The 22,650-nt window shown below is 37.4% G+C and overlaps 1 protein-coding gene across 1 annotated transcript in view; it reads left to right on the top strand.

Moving 5' to 3' along the window:
* Positions 1-22,650, top strand: part of UTRN (utrophin) — a 366,325-nt gene that overhangs the window by 308,858 nt on the left and 34,817 nt on the right. Inside the window, exons 61-65 of the mRNA XM_086631518.1 lie at positions 727-928; positions 9,560-9,645; positions 16,496-16,653; positions 18,967-19,133; positions 21,108-21,219. Of these exons, the coding sequence (XP_086487644.1) occupies positions 727-928; positions 9,560-9,645; positions 16,496-16,653; positions 18,967-19,133; positions 21,108-21,219 (725 nt within the window). The remainder of the gene's footprint in view (positions 1-726; positions 929-9,559; positions 9,646-16,495; positions 16,654-18,966; positions 19,134-21,107; positions 21,220-22,650) is intronic.

The following is a 22,650-nucleotide window of genomic DNA, read 5'->3' as shown; positions in this document are numbered from 1 at the left end:
CTTTTATTTTCATGCAAACACCAGATTTTCACAACCACAATCAGTTTTGTGTAGTTTTGCGGGCAGAACCCTTGTCACCTCTGGGATATCCACAGCATCACCAGCTGCTGACAGAAAACGTGTTGTAATAAAGGAGATCAAAATATTTTTTGTGAAAGTGTAAAATTTTTTGTTCTGGAAAACTACAATCAATAATTTCCATGTCCCTCCCTGCTTTCTTTTAAGTCTTAATTCAGCAACTGCTGTTCAGTTAATCAGGCCTCAGTACATTCCTACTGCATTTAAGAGACCATTGTTACCTAAGACTTTGCTTTGCTTTACATTTAATCAAAAGTGATAGTCATTTAATGGGATTCTGCTTTATGATAAATGCGGAGAACCCTCTAAGCCTGGTGGACTCCCTGTGTGCGTACATCTGAAGTTGGGATCCCCTATTACACAGACTACTTCAGTGCTTTTTTAATGTTGTTCTGAGCGGCGCAGTGTGGGTATGGTGTTCTTGTTGATTCATTTTTTTAAATACATAGTACCAAAATGCCGTTGACTTCTAACAGAGAACAGTTTTTCACTGTAACGTTACTAAATGAAAGCTGCTTCTTGGTTAATTGTCTGCAGTGTTTGCTACAATATGCACATGAACAAGTGTTGTGAATGCTATGCCTGAGCATCTATATTCATGCCTTTTTTTCTTTATTTCTTTTTTTTTTTTCAATCATCTGTTGTTAGTGGACCTGTTGGACCTGAACACAACAAGTGAAGTTTTCAAGCAGCACAAATTGAGTCAAAACGACCAGCTGATTGGTGTCCAGGATGTGATCAGCTGCCTCACTACCATCTACAGTGGACTTGAAGAGAAACACAAAGATATGGTGAATGTTCCTCTCTGTGTAGACATGTGTCTTAACTGGCTACTCAATGTATATGATAGGTAAGTAAAAAAAATTTTATTCACCGTGTGTACCCTAGGAATTTAACGTAGTAGTAAAAAAAGTATAAGCCACAGAGACAGAATTGTTAAGATTTGCACGTGACTTATCAAAAATGCTAGATTTATGGGACTGTTGTATATTTTTCTGAGTTACTTTCTTGAAGAAATGGTCCTGATAATAGAAAAATTATAAAGCCTTAAGAAGCTCTTTTAATTAAAAAGTCATATCTTTTGATAATTTTGACTCAGTAATGAAAGTGCTGTTGCTTGAAATGACATATTTCTTGCACTATCTTGCTCTGATACACTGAACTAACATGTTACAGCGCTTACCAAAGAAACATTAGAAAGGTTTCAGGAAGTGTATATGTGAGTAGAGAACTAAATACGCTGCTTTAGCTGTGTTCCTGCTGTAAATGTTCCAAATTGCTTAGGTTATTTGCTATTTGTATCAGATCCTATTTCTGCCGCAGGTGGGAACAGTTTTGTTATTTACTTTACACTCAGTCACTTGCATGCCATAATCCTGGCTGAGCTCCCTGTCCTGGATCCTCTGTCAAGCAGTGGTTGTTTTGATCTCGGCGCTAAAGCCTCTCTGATTTTGGAGGCTCAGCAGTGTCCTGGTCCGGGCTCACTTCCAGCGTGTGCAGCTCCTGCCTTGTATCACTTCTAAGTGCCGGTGCTTTGTGATCCACCTGTGCTGGTTCTGGCATCAAAGCTCTGTTTCCCCAGTGGTTTGTGAGTTTGCCTCAAGAACGTTTCAGGATGCTAACAGTAAGAACTTGAGGGTTTTATTTAAATGTACATCCACTATTTTCAGAGAGAGCACTGAATCTCAGAGGGCATGAAAAGGTCCACTCCAGCAGCCCTTTGTGGTTTTAGTTAGTCCATTCTGAGCCCTCAGACACTTCTGCTAAATGTTAAACTCTGACCTCTCTGCCCTGCCCCATACGATGTCAGCCTGCATGGCCTACAATCAGTATGTTTTTATTTAGTTGTGCCTTTGAGTCATGAGTTTGTTGTTCATTATTCTTAGTGGTGTTTACTATTCTCATCTCCCTTCTGTAGTAAAAACTGAGAAAAGAGTTGGTTTCCATCAGCTCCTCCATTCCCTGTAATGTATCTCCTTACATTGTTTGAGCAATGGCATATCAGGACTTTTCTGGAGCTGACTAAAGACTCAGTAGTGCAATACATGGAGTGGTTGCTTCAGTGTGTCTAATTGAATATATGCTTTAGTTCAGAGTTATACACAAAAGTACAAATCAGAATTTCTAAGCAGCATGAGGTTGGTTACGAAATTTCTTTCTGCCCATCTGAAGATGGAAAGAGCAAAAGTATTTCTTGAGTAATGTTAGTAATTCTTATACCTGGCTTTGCAAAAGAGAGCTGTTACTTCTTGATGTATGCATTATCTTCACTATGTTCACTCACTTAATTAGAGCCAAATTCTAACAATTCATAGCTTTTAGCTTTTTTTCCCCCAGAGGATTACACACCAGTAGTCCTATACTTTGTGGATATTTTTATTTTATTTTGGTTTTATTTTAAATATTGTGGTAGAGGGGAGGAAAGGAGGGAACAGAATATATACAAGCATTTATCGTTTATGTGCTGAATACCTATTACGCTTTGGCATTCAAATATTACTATTTAATATTGTGACATTTCTGCTAGTTGGACTTACCATTGCTGCTGGAAAATTGGAGACCCCATCAAATAATGACTGGGACTTCTTCCTGCAATTGTTTTTATTTTGCAGAGCTCTGTATTGCGAATGAATAAATACATCACTTGCAAACAGAACAGTAGATCAAGTGGATTGCTCGACTTAAGTGTTATTGGTTATTTAGAACAAGAGACTTAATAATGTCGGAGAATTTTTTGTAGGTACTTGTTGAGTTTTTTCAGATTGATCACAAATCCATGATGTTTTCTTCAGCTTACCTTTGCTTCCCAACTTCAGTTAGAAGTCAGTTGCTTAATCTGTTCACATTTAAAATGCATGAAGTAAGCAACAAACCTTTATTTCAATAACATTTCCTGTTGCTCCCATTTCTCCTTGATTATTATGTTGAAAGCTTTAGTGCAGATAATTTTTCAAGCTGATGAAAGACTTTAATCTTCAGTCAAACTTTGAAAAATGGAGGACGAAGGTTTTCTGTGATAAAATTACCTTTTACAGTATGTTTCCTTGCTCCCCTTTCAAAAAAAGCTGAAAGAACAGGCACCAATTTTGAGCTGCCTTTTTTATTTTTGAATTGGTCTTTAGGAAAGAGCTAATTTGTGTCTTGACATTTCCATTGTTTATTGCACTGGTGTTATGCATATACAATATTTCAAATTGTTAAACTGCCTACAGAAAGCATCTGTTAGTTGCATGCTATTAACCTGAGATTTAATTACTGATTCACAGATTGATGGCAAACTGGATAGTTCTTCAGACTTACCTACAGATGTCTTTGGCCCTTGAAAAGAGCCAATTTATTTTTAGAAATAGTAGGCAAGTCTGTTGTGTTCTGGTATTTTCTGGCAGATCAGGAATGATTCATTCTTCAAGCTGACTAGAGGAGAGAAACATTAAATTTACTCAGTGACTTTTACTTCTTCAAGGACTCAAAGGTTGTTCTAGGCAGCAGCATCTGCCCTGTAAACATTTTCCAAAGTTAAAGTTCATTGTTTTGGTTAGTCCAGAGATTGCTGAGTTTTCTTAAATGAAATTATAAATAAATGTATTGTGTTTTACAATGTGAGCTGTGAAGGAAATTGTATGCACTATGAAATCATTTGGCCAGGCATGTGTTTAAATCCTCCAAAAGCGATAGCTGATGGTTATTGTTCTGGAGTATATACTGTCAAATTTGCTAAAATCTCCAAAAGTCATTTATAGGAAATGGACTGATAGATTTCAGTACTAATGAAATAACTCAACACCCCTTGAACTGAGTTGGTTTAGGTATTTTAAAGTCTGTCATACCTAATATAGAATACATGTACTAATTGTGAATGATGTCTCATTATTTTAATCAAAATTATCCAATGTCCATAAGGAAGCTTTTACATGCACTGTTTTTAAAGTCTTGCGATGTTTATCTGACTTCTTGTATTTCAAATTTTAAATTTTCTTGATTTTTGTAATGTTAGAATATTTTTGATAATACATTCTTTTAAATTTAATTTCTTTGGTGCATTAGTCTAGGAAAGGTGTCTATGGTGTTACACATGTGCTAACCTTTTCTATATGATCAAAGCTGTCGTTCATGATCATTCTCTCTGGCCCAGGCTTTTCCTGAAGAATTACGACTTTGTTATTTATTGTTGCACTTATATACCTGGCAAATTCTAACAACAGGTTGAGTTAATAACCCAGGCCTTACCAGCATGTTAAGTTCTGCAAATTCTGAACTTCTGAGGAATCAGAAGGATGAGAGACCTGCTCAATCAGCCTTAACTTTATGCCTTGGTTTTGATGGTAGCTGATGGAAATACTCTGCGCATACTCCAGTTGCATTCCCTGTGTTGATGATAGCTGTCTTGATTCATGGAGGACTCTGGGGGAACAGCTTGGCAGGCTGTGATCATAGTAAGAAGAGCTCTAGGAAGGACATGACATTCCTAGGGTGGGAAAATGAGTTCCTTTGACTCCACTGTGGTTGATCAAAGAGAAACATGTGTGGGGACCTTCAGAGATCTACCAGGTTGCCTCCAGTTTTTGGGTTATGTGGATAACTGATAGCTACTGCCCTTGGTAGTCCTTCATTGTCATGTCAACATTGACCAGACTTGAGAGCTCTTTGGCAGAAATCATAACTGAAGTGGGCTCCTCTTCTTACCTCTCCAGTTTTCCTTGCTAGTGCCTGATGTTTTCATGCTGTTACCCTCCACCCTCGGGACACATAAGTTTCCTCTGGACTTGATATTGCTTATCTTTTTTTTGTTGTTGATTTACCAGTCATCTTTATTGTGTATATCTGTTTGCAATCTCTTGTACTTAATCTTGTCCTCTATCTGGCAACTTTTTGTTATCTGGCTAGCTCCTGTGTGCAGCTGTGCCCATTACTGTTTGCCCCTTTGACGTTCACATACTTAAGTAAAATGCTCATATGTTATGCCTGGCTATGCCATCGCGATGCTACAGAACACTTGCATACCATTATTGGTAACAATAGTTTTGTACACTTACATTTAAGAATCTAATACTAATTGTATCCTGGTTAGTACGTTTATAATTCACAAGTGTCACGGGCCTCTGTTGTGTCTATGGTGTGGACTGTGTTTGCCTGTCAAAGGAGTTTTGAGTCCTAAATCTGTGTTAGGATGTTAGAGAAAGGCGTAAAGTTTGCATATGATGTTTTCATGATTATGGAACGTTTTTGGAAAGCTCACTAAACTCACTTTCCTGGAAACATATACCTTCAGATAATTTTAGGCCTGTAATAATGTCTGTCATTTAATTTCCTAGGTGTTTGAGCAGAAAGAGAAATGTTAGTTTTAGGATTTAGCATGCTGTTTCACAGCTGAGATGTTCATATGGCCAAGCAGTGCTAAACTATATTAGGTGGTTCCCAAGAGCTCACACAACTTGTGCCTGATGTAGTGAGGTTGCAATCATAGTTGTTTCATTTGTTTGGAGTTCAGTTGTTACAGGATTATTAGCAAAGGAGCTCACGAGGTGTGGCTCATCTATTGCCTCTGTTATCTGTGTGTTACCCATTCTTACCTCCCTCTCCTGCATCCTCTAATTCCAGTATCTCCTGTAGTATGATGCAGGATAAAAATATTCTCCCTTTTTCTTCTGATACTACAGCCATTTCTAGCTCACCGTGGTTTTTTTTTTTTCCTCATTTGCTTATGTTATTGTATGGTAGTGACAGTCATCAGCTTTTATGTAAAGTAGCCCTTTGAAGTTATCTGCAGCTGTGTTGGCTCTCTGAAACAGCTGAATGGTCGTTCTTTGCTTGGATGGAGAGTCCAAACTATGCAACAAATTTTTATGTGGTCCAATCCCAATGCAGCCTGTCTACCTGTGCAGCATGGTTCTCTCTCATGCCCACTAAGCTAGTCCTCTCTAGTATATGCTTTCAACCCACTCTCCTACTATGCCTCGAAATGTACCTCTTTTTTTTTGTTTGTTTGTTTTTGTTTTTTTTTTTAATACCTATTTTGGTAGGTTTAAAAGTTGCATTACTTCTAGATTCTGTGCCACCTCCTGAGTGGCAGTGGATGACATGCAACAGGGAGATCATACCTGAGTCATATAGGCCAGAGCTTGCCTGGTGCATGTGTACAGACAACAGAATCAACTGCAAAAACAAGGATTTCTTAATTTCCTCCTGCCCCTTGCCTACCTCTCCTCTCACCTTCCCTACTAAAGCAATAAAATTCCAGTTTTCTTGGGGAAGGAGAAGAATGTCAGCATCACGCTATAAGGGCAATGAATCCTTAGACTTTGTATTGCCTGGGGAAAGAGGGCTCAGATATATCCAAAGGGGCAAATGGACTTTAGTAAACAAGAACAGTGCTTCTGACAAACAGCTATAATTGTTCTGCCGTTTTGTACTTGAAGATAGGTCAGAGGTGAATAATGTGCCATTTTTATATTGGCTTTCACTGTTGTATTGACTGAGATTGAGTGAGTTTGCTCTAAACCGTTTAATAGAGGTACAATGGTTCAGACTTCCCGTGATCACGATCAAAACAAAAAATATCTGACCAGCTTAAAGTGGTCATATCAATTGATTTTGTAATTACAAGCATACTTGTATTGCTATAAAGTGTATCTGAATAGTGCGCTGGCACTTAATTCTAAATACCTGACCCATAAATTCTGTATGAATTCAAGCGCTAAAGTTTCCTGAACCTTCCCACTGTAAGACCTTGATTTTTAGGTGTTTGTACATACGTACAATTAGATGATTGTTCTGTCATTCAGAAGGACCTTGGCAGGCTGGAGAAAGGGGACAGTAGAAACCTCATGAAGTTCAATGAAGGGAAATGCTAAATCCTTCCTCTGAGGACAAATAATGCCATACACCAGTACAGCTGGGGATGACTGGCTGGAAAGCAGCTTTGCAGGAAAGGCCCTGGGGTTCCTCGTGAACACCAAGTTGAATACGAGCCAGCAGTATGTGCTTGTGGCAAAGTAGGCCAACAGTCTCCCAGGCTGTATTACAAAAAGCATTCCCAGCAGATTGAGGGAGGTGATCTTTCCCCTCTGCTCAGCACTGGTGAGACACATCAGTAGTGCTGAGTTCAATTCTTGGCTCCCCAGGGCAAGAGAGATGTGGGCAAATTGGAGTGAGTCCAGTGAAGTACCATGAAGATGACTGGAGTATCTGATGTATCAGGAGAGGCTGGAGAGCTGGGACTCTTCAACGTGGGGAAGAGAAGTCTCAGAGAAGGAAGAATAAATGTGCATAAATACCTGATGGGAACAGCAGAGAAGATGGAGATAAGATGAGCTCTTCTCAGTGGTGCTCAATGACAGGACAAGAGACAGTGGGCACAAGCTGAAACACAGGAAATTCTGCTTGAACATATAAGAAACATTATTTTTTTTAATGTGAAGGTGGTCAACAGTGGCACAGGTTACCCAGAGAAGCTGTGCAGTCTCTGTTCTTGAAGATATTCAAAACCTGACTGAATACGATCCAGGGCAACCTGCTCTACCTGACTGAGCGGGAACATTGGTCTAGATGATCTCCAGAGCTCCCTTCCAACCTCAGTGGTTTTGTGACTCTCTAAGCTGAGAAAACTTAAACCATTGAATTGGAAGTGTCAACGCTACCAAGTCTGTAGGTTTGGTGGGGGTTTTTTGTTTGGTTTTGGTGTGGAGTTTTTTTACTTATAATTTCAGTGCTAATATTTAGCTGTTTCCAAGAAAAAGGCTAGAGGACAATATGTTGCTCTTTAGAAACATGTAATATTGCAGACGTTGTAATTATTTTCTATAATTTATTGAGGAGATGATTTTTGTGTGAAGGAAGTTTTCCACAGTCCCTCTAACAATCTACTGAAATCTGGAGAAGTTTGAAGCCTCCACATACATACCCTGACCTTTTAGCTGCAAAGTTTTTCTGAATTTCTGCCTTTAATAAACAAAAGCTGTAGTCAGTCCTGAGTTAAATCAAACCCAAAGGAATGTTCTGCTTTGTTTTTTCGTTGAATACAAAGTTAAAACACAGACAACCCTGCACAGGAAAGAACAATGAAAGAACTTTATCAAGGTTGCAAAATGAACCATTTACGTTTTAAGGTATGCCAGAATGATGTAGTGTCTGTCATTGAAAGAGGTAATTTGAAGCTAAGCTTGAATGTGTAAAATAGGTGGCACTTTTATAACATTCTGGAAAATTGTGTCCTGATTTTCAAACTAAGCAGTGAAAGTAATGGGTATTTTTGATTAATTTGGCAATAATTTCTCGGTACCTCTGTTCCGGCTTCTAGAATAAAGAAGATAATTCGGTTTAGTCTCACTAGATAAGGTGATGGTTGTGAAGACAAATGCATTAATATTTGTAAGGCACTTGGCTAATTTACTGAGAGCCCAGGAGTAAATTAATAATTTTGTATTCAGTACAACATTTGTGAATTAAATCAGACAGCAGACCATATGTTGAATGGATAGAACAGAAAGAGATACCTAATAACCACTCCAGAAGTAATTAAAGGATATATCACTTCTGCATGACAGAATGGACCAAAGTAATGTTTGGGATGATATTAATTTTAGTGTTGACTTACTTGCTGGTGAAGGACCCAGCTAACCTTAAATGCAGGGGTTTGTGTATAATATATACAATTTAACTGCTATTCTCATTATTAGTTTGTCATGTCTCATGTAAAGACAAATTGTGTGGTGTTTTTTGGTCTTTGAAAGAAGATATCAATAGATCTTTTAAGAATGTGTTTCTGCACTGATCTTTTAAAATTTTAAATTGTCCTTTTCTATGTACCCTGGTTTTATTGCTTTTGGTTTTATCTTTTTGAACAGTGCTTGTCTTGCAGGTTTAAAATCACTTACTTTAGTATCCACTTATCTGTTCTCAAGTACTTAAGGTTTGATATGTGTTTTTTTGGGTTGGGCTTTTCTTTTTTTTTTCATGTTGGACAAGATGAACCTGAAGTCACATTGCTTAAAAAGAACAACAGCTCCACATCATCTAATTAGTACATGTGATTGCCTGTTTATGTCCTGGTATGTGTGTGTATCAGAGCATTTTAAATGTAAAGGAAAAAATTAAGTGAAAATAATGAATGAATTGCTCTGATATGAAAACTTGTTTTTATTTTGCAGTCCTTGTTTTCACACTGGGTAGTATGCTTTCCTGCTGTGTGCTTATGTATTTTTTTCTGTGTATATCACATTATTAAATCATGTTGAGAGCTTTATAGAGCTAAATGTCTGCCCTTTTGAAGTAATACGAACTGTTTTGACATGTACACCACTTAGAAGGCGAGCTGAGCTTTTGTAAGGAAAGCATTCTTAATGTGATTTGTAGTGTTAATTTATTTTGAGATTTGAAGTGTATTTGAAGTACAACTTACCAATACCTTTGCATTTTGAATAGACTTGAGTTGGAATGAAATAAAATTAAACTGTATTAAATTGTCTTATCTTTGTAATTTCAGTGGCCGAACTGGAAAAATTCGAGTGCAGTCCCTGAAAATTGGCTTGATGTCTCTTTCTAAAGGCCTTCTGGAAGAGAAGTACAGATGTAAGGAAGAATGTATTTTATAAAATGCTTACATCATATAATTAAGTCACGTACAATAACAACACACGTCGTAGCAAAATTTATAGTAAAACATTTCTCATGCCTGTACCAAGACAGTTTTCTTGTAAATAAAACAGAATTGTTGTTTTCATTGTCATCAGTGACAATGGAGAAAGTAGGATTTATATCCTGACTGGAAAGTGTTGATGTCAGTTATGCATCATCTTAACGCACAGTATTGCACTCCACAAAAGCAAAGGAGAAAGTAGCCATGTGGAAGCTAGAGAAGCATTCTGGTTGACTGATTCTATTCTCTTTTTTTGTGTGTGTGTGATTTGTTTAGGGAAAAATCAACCAAGTTGGTGTTGATTGGAACAGATTGATATATCTGATAAAGCAAGGAAATGCATCACAATCCAGCAACTGTTTTTGTGGTCTATGAAAAAGTTGGTCTGAACTCTGCAAATAGCAGTTTTTCACTATCTGAGCTTCCTGCTAGAATTTTACAATGAAAGTTCAAATTAGGTTGATTCAAGTAATCTCACAAGCTTGAGAAAGATTAAGTAGTATAAAAATATTTCAAAAAAATAATTGCAACACCAGAAGATAATTGAGTAACTTTGTGGCAAATCCCCCTGACAAATACCGAACAAGAGATTAAGCAGTATGTAAGACCATCTTAGGTGATGGACAGTTATGTGTTACTAATGTCACCTTAAAATTACTATTCATTGCAGTAGTTCCTTGACATGTTTTGGAAACACATGTGAAATGTATAGAGACTGTATTTGCCATGTACCACTGGAGCTCTGCAACAATTTCTCTTTTCCTTAGAAGAATTTGTAGGTAATTTTGGTTATTAACACTGAGCAAAAGTACAGTTATCTTAAGCATTGGGGCGTATTTTGGCATCTGAACTTGAGCCCTTGCTAAGGCTTTCAGTTTTTTAGTGTCCTTATATCATTTGACATATCTGTGAATTAGTCCATAACTAAAAGAGCTTGACAGACATACCTTTGTTCAGAAATGACAATTCAGGAGGTAATCTGCCATTTGGTGTGAAATAAAAAACTTTCATAAAGTATAGGAGTTAGGCTATAGATAGCAGAATGATAACCCTACCAAAAGATGGTTTTAAAAAAAACTCAAAACCTGGGAATGAACTCACATTAAATTTCTATCAGTAATTAATTAGTATACTTCTGGTTACTGAATACAGACGCTGAATCAGAACGAGGAAATGACAAGGCCAGATTCATTTTTGTGGTGTTGCTTTGTGTCTAGTAGTAAAATAAAAATGGCAGCTGATGGCAGCTGCAGATTTGCATAACCAGCTTAACCAGGGTGGCCTTTTTCCTGAAGATTGCTGTGAAAAGTCCTAAAAAATTAGTGCAGAAAGTTCCAGGAGACTTTTTTACCAAGTGATCATAACTTCAACCTGAAGTACATCTGAAACTGACATAGTTGCTCGGCTTCTCAAAGCAGAGAACTAATAGTCAGATAACACAACCTTTTCTGTTATTGTTGTTACTCCCATTCTGATCAGTGGGCCAGGCTTTGATGTCTTTATTGTCAGCTGTATTGTCCTTATGAACCATAAAATTGTCACAAAACAAAACTCTTGAGTCTGAAAGAAACTTGGAGGAAGAAGGAAGGAAATAACGGTGTCAGGTACTGGTTATTGGCCTCCAGCGGTCATGCCGTCAGCATTTTGGAGTCCTCTGGCACCAGCTGTGTCACAGACTGATCTTTGGTGCGAGCTCTCTTGTTGGTTTTGGTTTTTGTCACACCCTAGTAATCCGCTACTGTTGAGAGAAATGTTGTCATATCTATTAAGCTTTCAGATCCTCAGGTGAAAACCATAATGGAAATGCTAAGTGATTTCAGGAAAATAAGTCACTTGGAAGGAAGAGTAGTATTCCCAAACATGGGTGCTTAGTATGAATTACCTGCCTTCTGGTTTTTCCCCTTTTCAGACCAGCTCCTGACATTTGCTTCTCCTTCTGGTTATATTTCTTCTAAGCATTTCTGAGGCGTTGTCAATCCCAGGCTTCCCTGAGCATGGCAGTCATCCTACAGTTGCAGTTGGAGACTTTAGCAGAACACAGACCATGCCTTAAATGTTGTAGTCTCAGAGGCATACTCTTCTCAGAGTAGGTGGCTGTAAAACAGGCAAGTTTCTTGTTTCAAAACAACTGTTGGATGAACCCTTCAATCTTTTGTAAAGTGCTTAACCAGACTGTGTGCTCAAGTGTTTTCTACCTCAGCCTTTCCATGGACCAGCCCTTCAGGGATCAACTTGAAAGAAACAGTTTCTGGGCTGCTGAGACATTGGGTTTATAAAATAATACAGTAAACCAACAGTTTACCAGTACAATTGAACTTTGTCTTTCTCTCGTATCTTTTTGGGGAGATCAAGCTTTTGTTATATTTTTTCTTTAACGCTAAACCTTATTATATTATTTTTTAATTATTATTATTTTCATTTGGTTTTAACAGCCGCCTTTAATCATATTAATTTCCAGTAAAAAAAGGAATTTTTTTAACTGTATGTTTATTTCCAGTATAGATAGGATCTTTTCACTTGACACATTATTTGAATATATTTTGCCAGAGAAATTTCTGTGGTGGTTTGTTTTTTTTTTTTTAATTTAATTAAGCTTCTTTTTAAGATGCTAGACTTCAAGGTTGACATGAGAATGAATCTTTAATTGAAAAAAGTCCCAATTACTTTAGAAGAAACACTGAAGCCTCAATTAAAGAATGGCTATTCTTGAAAATGTTTAAAGACATGCTTAACTTCAAGCACACACCTGGATGCTCCTGTGAATAAAAATGGACCTGCAAATGTAATCGAGTTGCTGTGAACTGGTCACTTCTGTGCTCGTAGATCAAATAGTCCAGGGCCTCTTTTTGTTGGCGGGGCCAACGACCTGGTCTGGCTGTATCCATGTTAAGCTCTTCTTACTTCCTGAGGCGAGAAAGGATGCATATGAGCTACCTATTAGAAATGAAGCCAGACCCTACCTTACTCTCACATCATTCCTGTCTGTTCTGGGAGCGAGAGTTAGTCGACCTTGATCCAAAAGCATGACAGATACGCTTTTAGCAGCTTAATGCTATGGATGACAGCATTCAGTGCCTGGCCCTGCGCCCTGGTTGCGCTGCTCAATTCATGGGTATAGAAGTAGCCTTAAAAAATGGAAAAGTAAAGAAAAAAAAGAGTGCACATGACAAAAGATAACAGTAGTTTCGTTTCAAAATACTCAGAATACAATAAACAAAACATTGCTCGTTTTTACCACTAGTTGTTCATACATTATTACAGGACTTCTAAATACTGTGGAAAAATGTTCTTGGAAGGTAAATGTCAATCATATCAGCAACTATTTGTTACAGTAAAAATTTTAATCTGCGTGTGTGATTATTCACAACAGGTTTTATGCCTGATCATGCAATCAGGAGCCAAACAATGTCTCAGAGAGTATGGATCTCCTGAGAGACAGCAGGAATTTCATCTTCCCTCTCTTTTCTTCAGTTTTAGAGGTGAAGAAGAATCATAGCACTGTGTAATAACTGGCAGGACATCTGTGTGCATTTCACTCTTACCTGGGCTCATTTTTAACACAGAAAGCCCAGACTGGCAGCAGAAACAGGAAACATGCATGGAGTTTTATTTAGTGTGTAGATTTGGGGTCGTATCATTTAATGCATAAAAGCTGTAGGATTTGAGGTGAAAAAGGACTACTTGAAAAATCTCAGCTGGGGAGCAGCTCAATTTTCAAGTGATGTACAACGTTCTGGGAATGTGATTTTTTTTTTTTTTTTTAATGTTATTTTTGTGTTGTTAATTTTCAAACCATTTGGAACTATACTTCAAAAAAAAAAAAGGCAGGAGGAAAAGAAAAAAGAATGTATATCCTTTTTGTAACAGTGCACATGAACAGATGATGGCACGTTTTCCATTTTGCATATTTTCGATTATATTTTGGTGTAACTATGGAGTCTTTATCACTAGATTCCTTGGAGCTGCTTGGATGGTTCAGGTTTGACAGTGCTAGGTTTGTGATTTCATATCTTGGCAACTTTAGCAAAATACATAAAGTATGCGTTGTTGACATCTTACTACATACTATATTATTACCATTTTTCTAGGAATTTAATAAACTTTTCAACATTTTCAAGTATCCCTTTCTATACCAGCCAGCAAGTACATTTTTTTCAGGTTACCCAGCAAAGCTGGAGTTTGAGTCCCACTGGCTATCATCCTCGAAATACTAGTGTGAGGCTGACTTGAATTTAGGATTAACTGATTTTAATTTTTTTTTTCTTGTTTCAGTTTCTTTCCTATGGCTCAGTTCTGAGTAATCTTTTCTTTCGATTCCTCAATCATTATTCTTGTCCTTTTGGTAGAGTCTCTTATACAGTTTAGCCTTTATATCAATGTATTTTACGTATAAACTCATATAATATGTATGCACATATTAACAAACTCCATTCATAAAAGTTCGTGGCTTCTGACATTGCTGGTGGGCGATGTATATGGTCCCTTTTCCCACTGGCAAGTATGGTGTCTGGCTGAACCCTGTCAGACCTAAAACGAGCCCTCCTCCCACATGTCTGCAACTTGAGAGCTGCTCTCATCATGCCTCCTTTTCCAGGGAGTAGTTCATGGGTTATTTTACAGTGGTTGGCCGGATAGCAAGAACATTTTGGCTTTCTATGCCTTTAGTTGCGGATCTTCTCCTCCTGTATGTTGCACTGAAGGCTTTGAGGGTTTTGGGGAAAGAGGATACTATCCATGAACTCCCTTGCAGTTAGATGCTCATAAGTTTTGGCACAGCTGCCAGTGTTAAGTCTTATTTGTTTTTTAAGTGGAGTGTTTTGGAGAAGTTTGAGCACTTCAGAGGTATTTGCTGATTTCCTACTTGAATCGGCACCAGCTGATCACTCTCCCTATTCCCTCTCGTGCACCATCAGTTTTCCTCTGTTTACTAGCTCCCCAATCAGCTGAAGGTTTAAGGCATGGGAAATTACTTCATCTTCCTCCTAGCTACAGCAGTTAATGAAGTGTTCTTCTTTTAGTGCCTGTTTCCACTGTAGACTGATGCAAACAGAAAGAATAAAACAGGCTTTTTTGAAATCTGATTGCGTTTTTAGAAACCAACTCTTAGAAACTGGAAAACTATCCCAATGGCAGCTGAGGAAGCTAGCCAGGATCTGGGATTGTCAAGATGAGCCTACAGCTGTGCACACTAGTTCTGTCACTGCTGTTGTCCGTGGGGTTTTTCTCTTACCACTAAGCGCTGAAACTGCTGTAGCATTTGTTTAACCAGGGAAGAAAAATACAAGAAACTCTAAAAATTAATTCAGTCATCTGGATTTGTATTTTGTGAAAATCCTTTCTTCTGCCTCAGTCCCCTTTGCCAAGAAAAAAGTATGACCAGACTTTCAGAAGCAGGTTGACAAAGCTTGACAGTTGCTCCAAATGAAGAGCAAAACAATTTACAGAGTGCAATAAAAGAGTTTCTCTTGAGTGTTTCTGAGCAAAGCTTGTCTGTTTCTCAATCAGAAGTGCAGTCAGACTGAATTTTCAAATTTCATTTATTTCTAAGCTATTAATGGTTGTTCTGGTCGGAAACATGAAAAGTAGGGGAATAGTATAAATTAATACATTTTTTTTTTTCTTTTAAAATTACTTGGAGCTTTAATCCAATTCAGCCACTGAGTGCAGGAGGAGAATGTAAAAGCCAACTGGAATGAACACAGAGAATTCAATTCCATTTCTTCTGTAATTTATACCAATCACGGAATTTAAAAATATCTCTGAAATGAACTCAATGTTTAAGATATTTTCAGGAGAGATTCATCTTGTGACTAAATATTAATGTACACAGCTACAAAGTTCAAAAATGAAGTAGTGTTGGCAGAAACATATTAAAAATTTGAGCTGTAAGTTTTAACAATTAAAAATTTCCAATCAAAGAAATGTGTTAAAACACTTAAGAAATATTATCTGCACTGCAGACAGGCCTATTAATTCAATGCTTTGCTGTGACTTGTAAGTAGGTACAAGCAATATCTTTCTCCCCAGTAAGTGTCTATATCTGGAACAATTTTTTGATCCCTCAATTTTTTCTGTCCAGTCATTTCATAACATCCACTTACACTATAGGGCTTGACATCTACCTTAGGAAAAGGGAATCAGTAAAAGGAAAGTACTTGGAAGCAGACATGGTTATCCGGGAAGCAAACGTGATTAACGTTAAGCTTGAATTATTTTGCTGGCTGCTGCTCTTGCTTTAAGCTATTTCATATGGCCAGCTGTGACTTGTGCTAATATCTAGCCTCAGTTCAGAGCAAACATGCTCCTGTCCCCAGTCAACTGAAGGATGGCATAAAATTTAGCATAAGATATGGATTTCTGAAATAATATTTTCTTCTTCCCTAGCAATAACATAGAAAACTTAGAAAATATTAGGGAGGCAATGTAGTAACAATGGATTAGAATAAAAAGCATTCCTGGTTTGTGATGTGTCTCTTTTTATTTGTCACACAGCTGCTCCTAGGTAAAACAGAAGCTGCAATATACAGTTTTATCAAGAGATGCCATAAAAAGCTGTATAGTTTCATTCATTTGGCCTTACTTTTCTCATTTGTGTGGTTACAGATCAAGAAAACATAGTCAAAGTAACCAAAATTAGATGACGGTAAACTGTTGTAAAGGGGACAGTGGCCATCTGTAACCACGTCTGGATTACAAAAATTACAAAGCTCAAGCTGCTGCGTTACTGAATAAAAGGATGTATATGGAAAGGAAATGAGCTGGTGCCTCTTGTCGGTGTTGCAGATCTCTTCAAGGAGGTGGCTGGCCCCACGGAAATGTGCGACCAGAGGCAGCTGGGACTGCTGCTTCACGACGCTATCCAGATCCCACGGCAGCTTGGGGAAGTGGCAGCCTTTGGTGGCAGCAACATTGAACCCAGCGTGCGCAGCTGCTTCCAACAGGTAAGATAACAAAGACCTTCAAGTGAAAAAAATACTTCTCCCTGAAGTCTTAAGATTCACTTTTACGTGGTGTAAAAAGAAGAGAGGAATTTAAAAACATCCATTGAGTGTTTGAACAGAAATGAATATGCTCCTGCAACTAAATATGGGAAGCTATTGTGAAAATGCAGCTGTAAAAGATGGTTTATCGTTTAAGAGAGGATCAAACAAATTACTTTTTAGCAAAAAGAATGTATAAATCTTTGTGCTTTTGACAATATTGGCTGCTCTAAAATCTGTTAAAAAATTTTGTAGCAGCCAATTATCCTGCTTTGCATCATTCAAAGCAACCTGATGCTGTGAGAATGACACACTTTTCCCTGCTGGAACAAGACGTGGTCTTGACAGAATAAGAGCATGATGTTGATAGTGATTTTTGACCTTGTGCGTCAGGAAATTATTTAACATTATTTTACTGACAAAAGAGATTGCAGTTGCATGAAACTTCAAGCATAGTCATTTATATATTGTGAGCCTTTATGCAGCAGATCAGAACATGGAATGAAGTTGTCTTACAGCCTGCTGTTCAGCTCCACACTACATGCAGGGAGTTAATGAGGCTGCAAGGAGCGTCTGTCTGTTCAAAGAAGATGAGAATTAAACAGAGGATGTCGTAATGGAACACAACCTAACTCAGACTTTGTCAAGGATGCCTAAGGCTCTGACTGTTTGCTAGTGATAACTCTACTGCTTGAGTGTATAATTTCTGTGAAAGTGGCTACTTTGAGCATTGTCAGAAATTACATATGGATTAAAAATTTACTACGGTGTATATAAAACTACTGACTTTAATATTTCTGACTTTATTGAATCGAACATTAAATGAGCATTTTTCTTTTGCCATTCTTTCATAGACATTTCTGCATTTTCATCCAGTGCTTTGACAAACTCAGTTGTCCTAGCTTTTTTTAGAACTACTAGATTCATTTCTGGACTCTGAGGTGATTGGAATTGAAAGAGTGTCCAGACCATGAATAATTTGGTAGATACTTATGGAAGTTGGTTTGACCAATTAACCATATAAAACTTCCCCTGAGGTTTTAACATTGCTACTTCAGACAATAAGGGATGGTGCTTGACGTATCTATCACTGGCCTCGAGTGGTTCAAGTCATACTGAAATAAATTATTCATTTGTTAGTGGCAGACTTTTTCTGTCACAGAGGAATGATCTTTATGTCCCTCAACGATCTGCCCCATCTCCCAAAGGTACTAGCAAGATAGCGTTTAAATACTTGCTGTGATATTATGATTATACTGATGATGAAATTACATCCCTTGTCTCACGTGAATAGCTCAAGTTCAGTCCCTGCTTTTTAAGAGAGCATAGAGAAAGTGTGCACCTACATGACAGAGTTACCTCAGCCTAGTGAAAACAAGTATTTTGCTAATGGGGAAAGCACGCACTCTTCTTTTTCATGATACTCCCTCTTACTGGCAGAAAACTGACGGACTATGAATAGGTTAAGAAGCCTAGTGTTGCTTCTCCTCATGTGTTAGCATTTAAGAATAATGTTCATTTTAAGTTAGAGTCTCATTTTCTGTGAGCTCTGAAAGATGATGACCTTTATTTTTATTACTGACAAAGTTGATGGATATAATACCTTTACAACTAGGCTCTTCTGGTGGTTACAACTTAAAAAGAATGTGGAAACGTGTTTGCTTCTTAAAACAATCACACTAATACTTTAGCTCTGCTCTATTCTAGCAGTGATTGCCTGTAAGTGGCAGATTTCTCTCTCTCTCATTATTTATTTATGTACCTGATTATTTGTGTGTGTGTGTTTAATGAGTTAGCTTGAAAGAATACCATGGGCTCAGAATACAATAAAAAAAATTGCATGAGTCTCATGGCAATTAATAGACACATGCAAGCACTACTGACTTTTAGCGGTGTGGCATCGATCTTAATTCAAAAGACAGCCATGTCTTTTGCGTGTCTGAACTGCAGAATGTGCTTCTCTTTCGTGCTCCTTTACTTCTTTCTCAAGTCCTTTCAGTTCAAAGATGGCTTTACTATGGACTCCGTACTCCATTACTCCTTTACTATCTTTGTTAACACCTGTCTCCTCTTATCACAGCTGTTTAGTCCTCTGTATTCTAACTGACTAACTTGTTTTCTTTATTTGCATTTTTGTTGTTTCTTGTAACCTGTAACTGGTTTTAAATTAACATGGCATGGAAAGGATTGACACAGGTTGTTTATTTATAGAATTCTAAAGAAAATCTGCTTGTGTGTGTGTTGTGGGTTTTTTTTTTTTTTTTCTCTCCACAGAACCACAATAAGCCAGAAATAACTGTAAAGCAGTTTATAGACTGGATGCGCTTAGAACCACAGTCTATGGTATGGCTACCAGTTCTACACCGCGTGGCAGCTGCAGAAACGGCAAAACATCAGGCCAAGTGCAACATCTGTAAAGAGTGTCCAATTGTTGGCTTTAGGTAAGAGGAGAGGAGTTGGGTGCAAGATTTCTCTGAAAATGTCCACTCTTTTACATCTTCCAATAGGTACAGTTCTTTCTGTTTCTTTTTCCACCATTTTCCCTCTTTAAGATCATACCTGCCACCCGTGGTGAGGCCACAGTGTGGCCTAAGCCAGCATGTTCTGGCTCCTGCAGTACCACCACCAGATACTCAATGGTCCTGTGACTGACAGGTGTGCAGGGTGGGCTGGCATTGGTTGATCCAGCAGGTAGCAAATGAAGTATAGATGCACCTATGTGTTCTGTAAGCACAAGACCAAAAGGAGCTGATCAATAAGAAAAAATGTGGGGTGGCTGGCTGCTCTCCTGCATAAAGCCTGGGAAACTAACTCATGCCAGGCAATATTAATTTTTATTCCTTGTGCTTTCTGTTTCTCCTTCTTTCTGTTGTTTTAATGGATAGTAATATGAATCGTGAGGTCAGATTCATCTCACCTGGCTTTAGGCATGCTGGCTTTAGTCAGTCTTATAAGATTGAGCTAGCAACCCTCTTCTTTTATTATGAACACAGATATGTGAGTACTCCCAAAAGTAATTAATCTGATCGAACTCTGTTGCTTGTCTTAACAGGAGGTGAAATTCCTCTAAATATTCCTATTTTTCTTAATTAATGCTTGAGGGAGCGTAGGGTGACAAAGCACCAGCTCAGATACCTTTTAAATGCCTAAGTTGCGGTGGGTGAATCTTGTCTGTACTGAAATATTTGATATGGAGAAGGAGGGCATAGAGATTGAAAAGAAAAGAAAGGAAGACAAAAGAATGATTGATTCTAAATAATTTCTACAATGAAGTTAGAAATCTGCAACAACAAAAGCATCTAGCATCTTAGCAGAAGGTAGATGTGGCCATTTAATACAGAGGCTCTGAGTAAAGATTATAAACAGTTGCATCAGCATCCTTAAAAGTGAACCTTTACATTTATAGACACATATTGTCTTGCAAAACAAAACATAAAACTCAGCAGGGGAAAAATGTGGATTGGTACTGAAAACTGTTCTCAGGAAGCAATTTAATTTAAACTTTAACTATTCAGTAGCTATTCAATTTAGTTCAGTTAGCTCATTTCAGTTTCATACAAATGATATAACCTCATCCAGTCAGAACAACCATACCATAAAAAACAGTGGGCAGAATCTGGAGTTGAATTGTTGCTTTAGTTGGGGGGGGGGAGGGTGGAGAATCAATCGTGCTCCTGGTGGCTGCATTTAATACAAAGGATACTGTATACATTTGTTACCTTGTTTATACATAAATATGCTCTTTAAAAAAAGAACTAGTAAATAAATCAATATAATTTTTAAACTTAATTTTACCTAATTTTTATAATTAATGAATTCTCAGGAGTTTTATTTTCTGAAACGTTTAGAATTTTCTGGGCATCAAAACGATGTAAAAACATTTAAATATAAAAATATATACAAATAAACCAGTCTGCTTTATAAATATTTTTTTTTGAGATACCATCTGAATACTAAAGAGAAGAAAAGAAAAGCTAAGGCAATATAGTTTTAAGTCAGTTTGACCTTTAAAATTATAAACTTTTTACACATCATCTATGAAGCTGATGCCTGTAAGATTTTCTGCTTCAAAGCAACTCGGACAACTGATGATTGTCATTGGCTTTCTGTGGTTACAGGAGGCAGGAATTTTTTTTAAATACTCCATGGGGTGACCTGTCTAGTGTGGGAAGGTTGCGTGAAGTGGACTAAGAGTGCTGCGGGTTTCCTGTGTCCTGTGCAGCTGCTGCACTGGCTGCGCGCTTCAAGGTGCTTTGTAAGCTAATCCCAACAAACTCTCTATGTCCATGTGTTGCTGCTGCTGAAAAGCACATGACACCATTTCAGAGAATAATTTCTCTCGTGAGGCTTAATAACAAGTAAATATTAGAACCAAAACTAGGAAGCTCTAATCGCTTTGTTTAATGTCCCCATAGGTACCGGAGCTTAAAACATTTCAACTATGACGTCTGTCAGAGCTGTTTCTTTTCTGGCCGTACAGCAAAGGGGCATAAATTGCATTACCCAATGGTGGAGTATTGTATACCTGTGAGTACCTATTTACTGGCCGTTCCTAAGGGATTGGTTTTGCGCTATTTGAGATCTCTTTTTTTTTTTCGTAGTCTTTTGTCACCTAGATACTCTGCCAGGGTTTCTTTTCATATCTTTAGTTGGGCCTGTCTTCCTGCCTTTCTCTTTGAAAGGCATCAGGGACTTCACTAATGCTGCTGATTTTATGTGGGTGGTGTTTGGATTCTGAAGAAATGAGTACAAGTATCCACCTCTGAGAGAACTTGAACTTCACTTTTGTTTTGTAAAAACAAAGCTGGAATATTAAATGTAATTGCCGTACTTGTATACTTGCACACATACACACTGTAAGGGTGAGAACATGTCAGAGGAAAGGGACTCCATTTACTATTGCTATACCATAGTAAAGAATATGTAATATTCTAGTAATGCACTTTAGTATTTTTAAAGGTGCATGATCTTTGCTTTCAGGTCCAACTTTTTTCTTGCATCATGTAAACATGGTTGGAAATATGTCATGTTTTATTCACCTGAGTAATTACTGTTTACTGGGATACTCAAAAAATGGTGTGTAGCAAAAAAAAAAAAACCTCACCAGAATTGACAGTTTCTAACAACAAGTGGTGTGAGAGTTTTGCCTGCAATAGCTAAAAAAAAATAATTTTGCAACACAATATTTTCCTAATGAATTTTCAAATGCAATTTTTCTAAGGAAGTTTCTAGGAGACTACGTGGAGGAGTGGGTAACTTCCTTCGTACAAATACCACTTTTACTTTTTTTTTTAATAAAATCTGATAGTTGTTTACATTCTTAAAAATAGTATCTCAGTCGCAAATAAATTAATAGGATAATTGGTATGTAATTTAAACAACAGCAGTGAAAAGTCTGTATGCTCAGAAAAACAAACTGACCAAAATGTAACTACAGCTGATGAAATAGAGCTGATTTCTACTGGTGTTACAAGGTTCTGTGGATTATTTTATTACCAAAAAATCATTGAGTTATTTGACTGTCTTTTCCTGTAGTAGTTGGGCTTATTACCTGTTTTCCCACCTTTTTCATCCAATGTCTCTCTCGTAACAGAATTCAAATTCTATTAAGTAGTGTTTTCACTTCATTATGAAACCATGAGTTATGTTAATTTATTTTCATTAGTTCTATAACCTAATGTTAGGATTTCATTGGAAAATTGGCACACCTAGCTCCATTGTGAAGAACTTTTTTGAAGTGAATTTGTTGGTTTTCAGCCACTTCCAATGTTTGTTATATTCTGTCACTGGCTTTTTGTCTGCCTCCTCTTCCCATCTCACCTTTTTAAAACACTTATTGGCTGTTTAAGGGCTATGTTTTGAAATTACAGCAGATATTTAGAGGAGGAAAAATGTTACATGTGCAAATACATAATTTTACATAACAGTAATGAATGTGTAGAATATAAAACCTGTCTC

Source organism: Tauraco erythrolophus, chromosome 2 (genome assembly GCF_009769465.1).
Source record: "Tauraco erythrolophus isolate bTauEry1 chromosome 2, bTauEry1.pri, whole genome shotgun sequence".
In the NCBI taxonomy this organism is placed as follows: domain Eukaryota; kingdom Metazoa; phylum Chordata; class Aves; order Musophagiformes; family Musophagidae; genus Tauraco; species Tauraco erythrolophus.
This window is presented reverse-complemented; position numbering and strand designations above follow the sequence as displayed.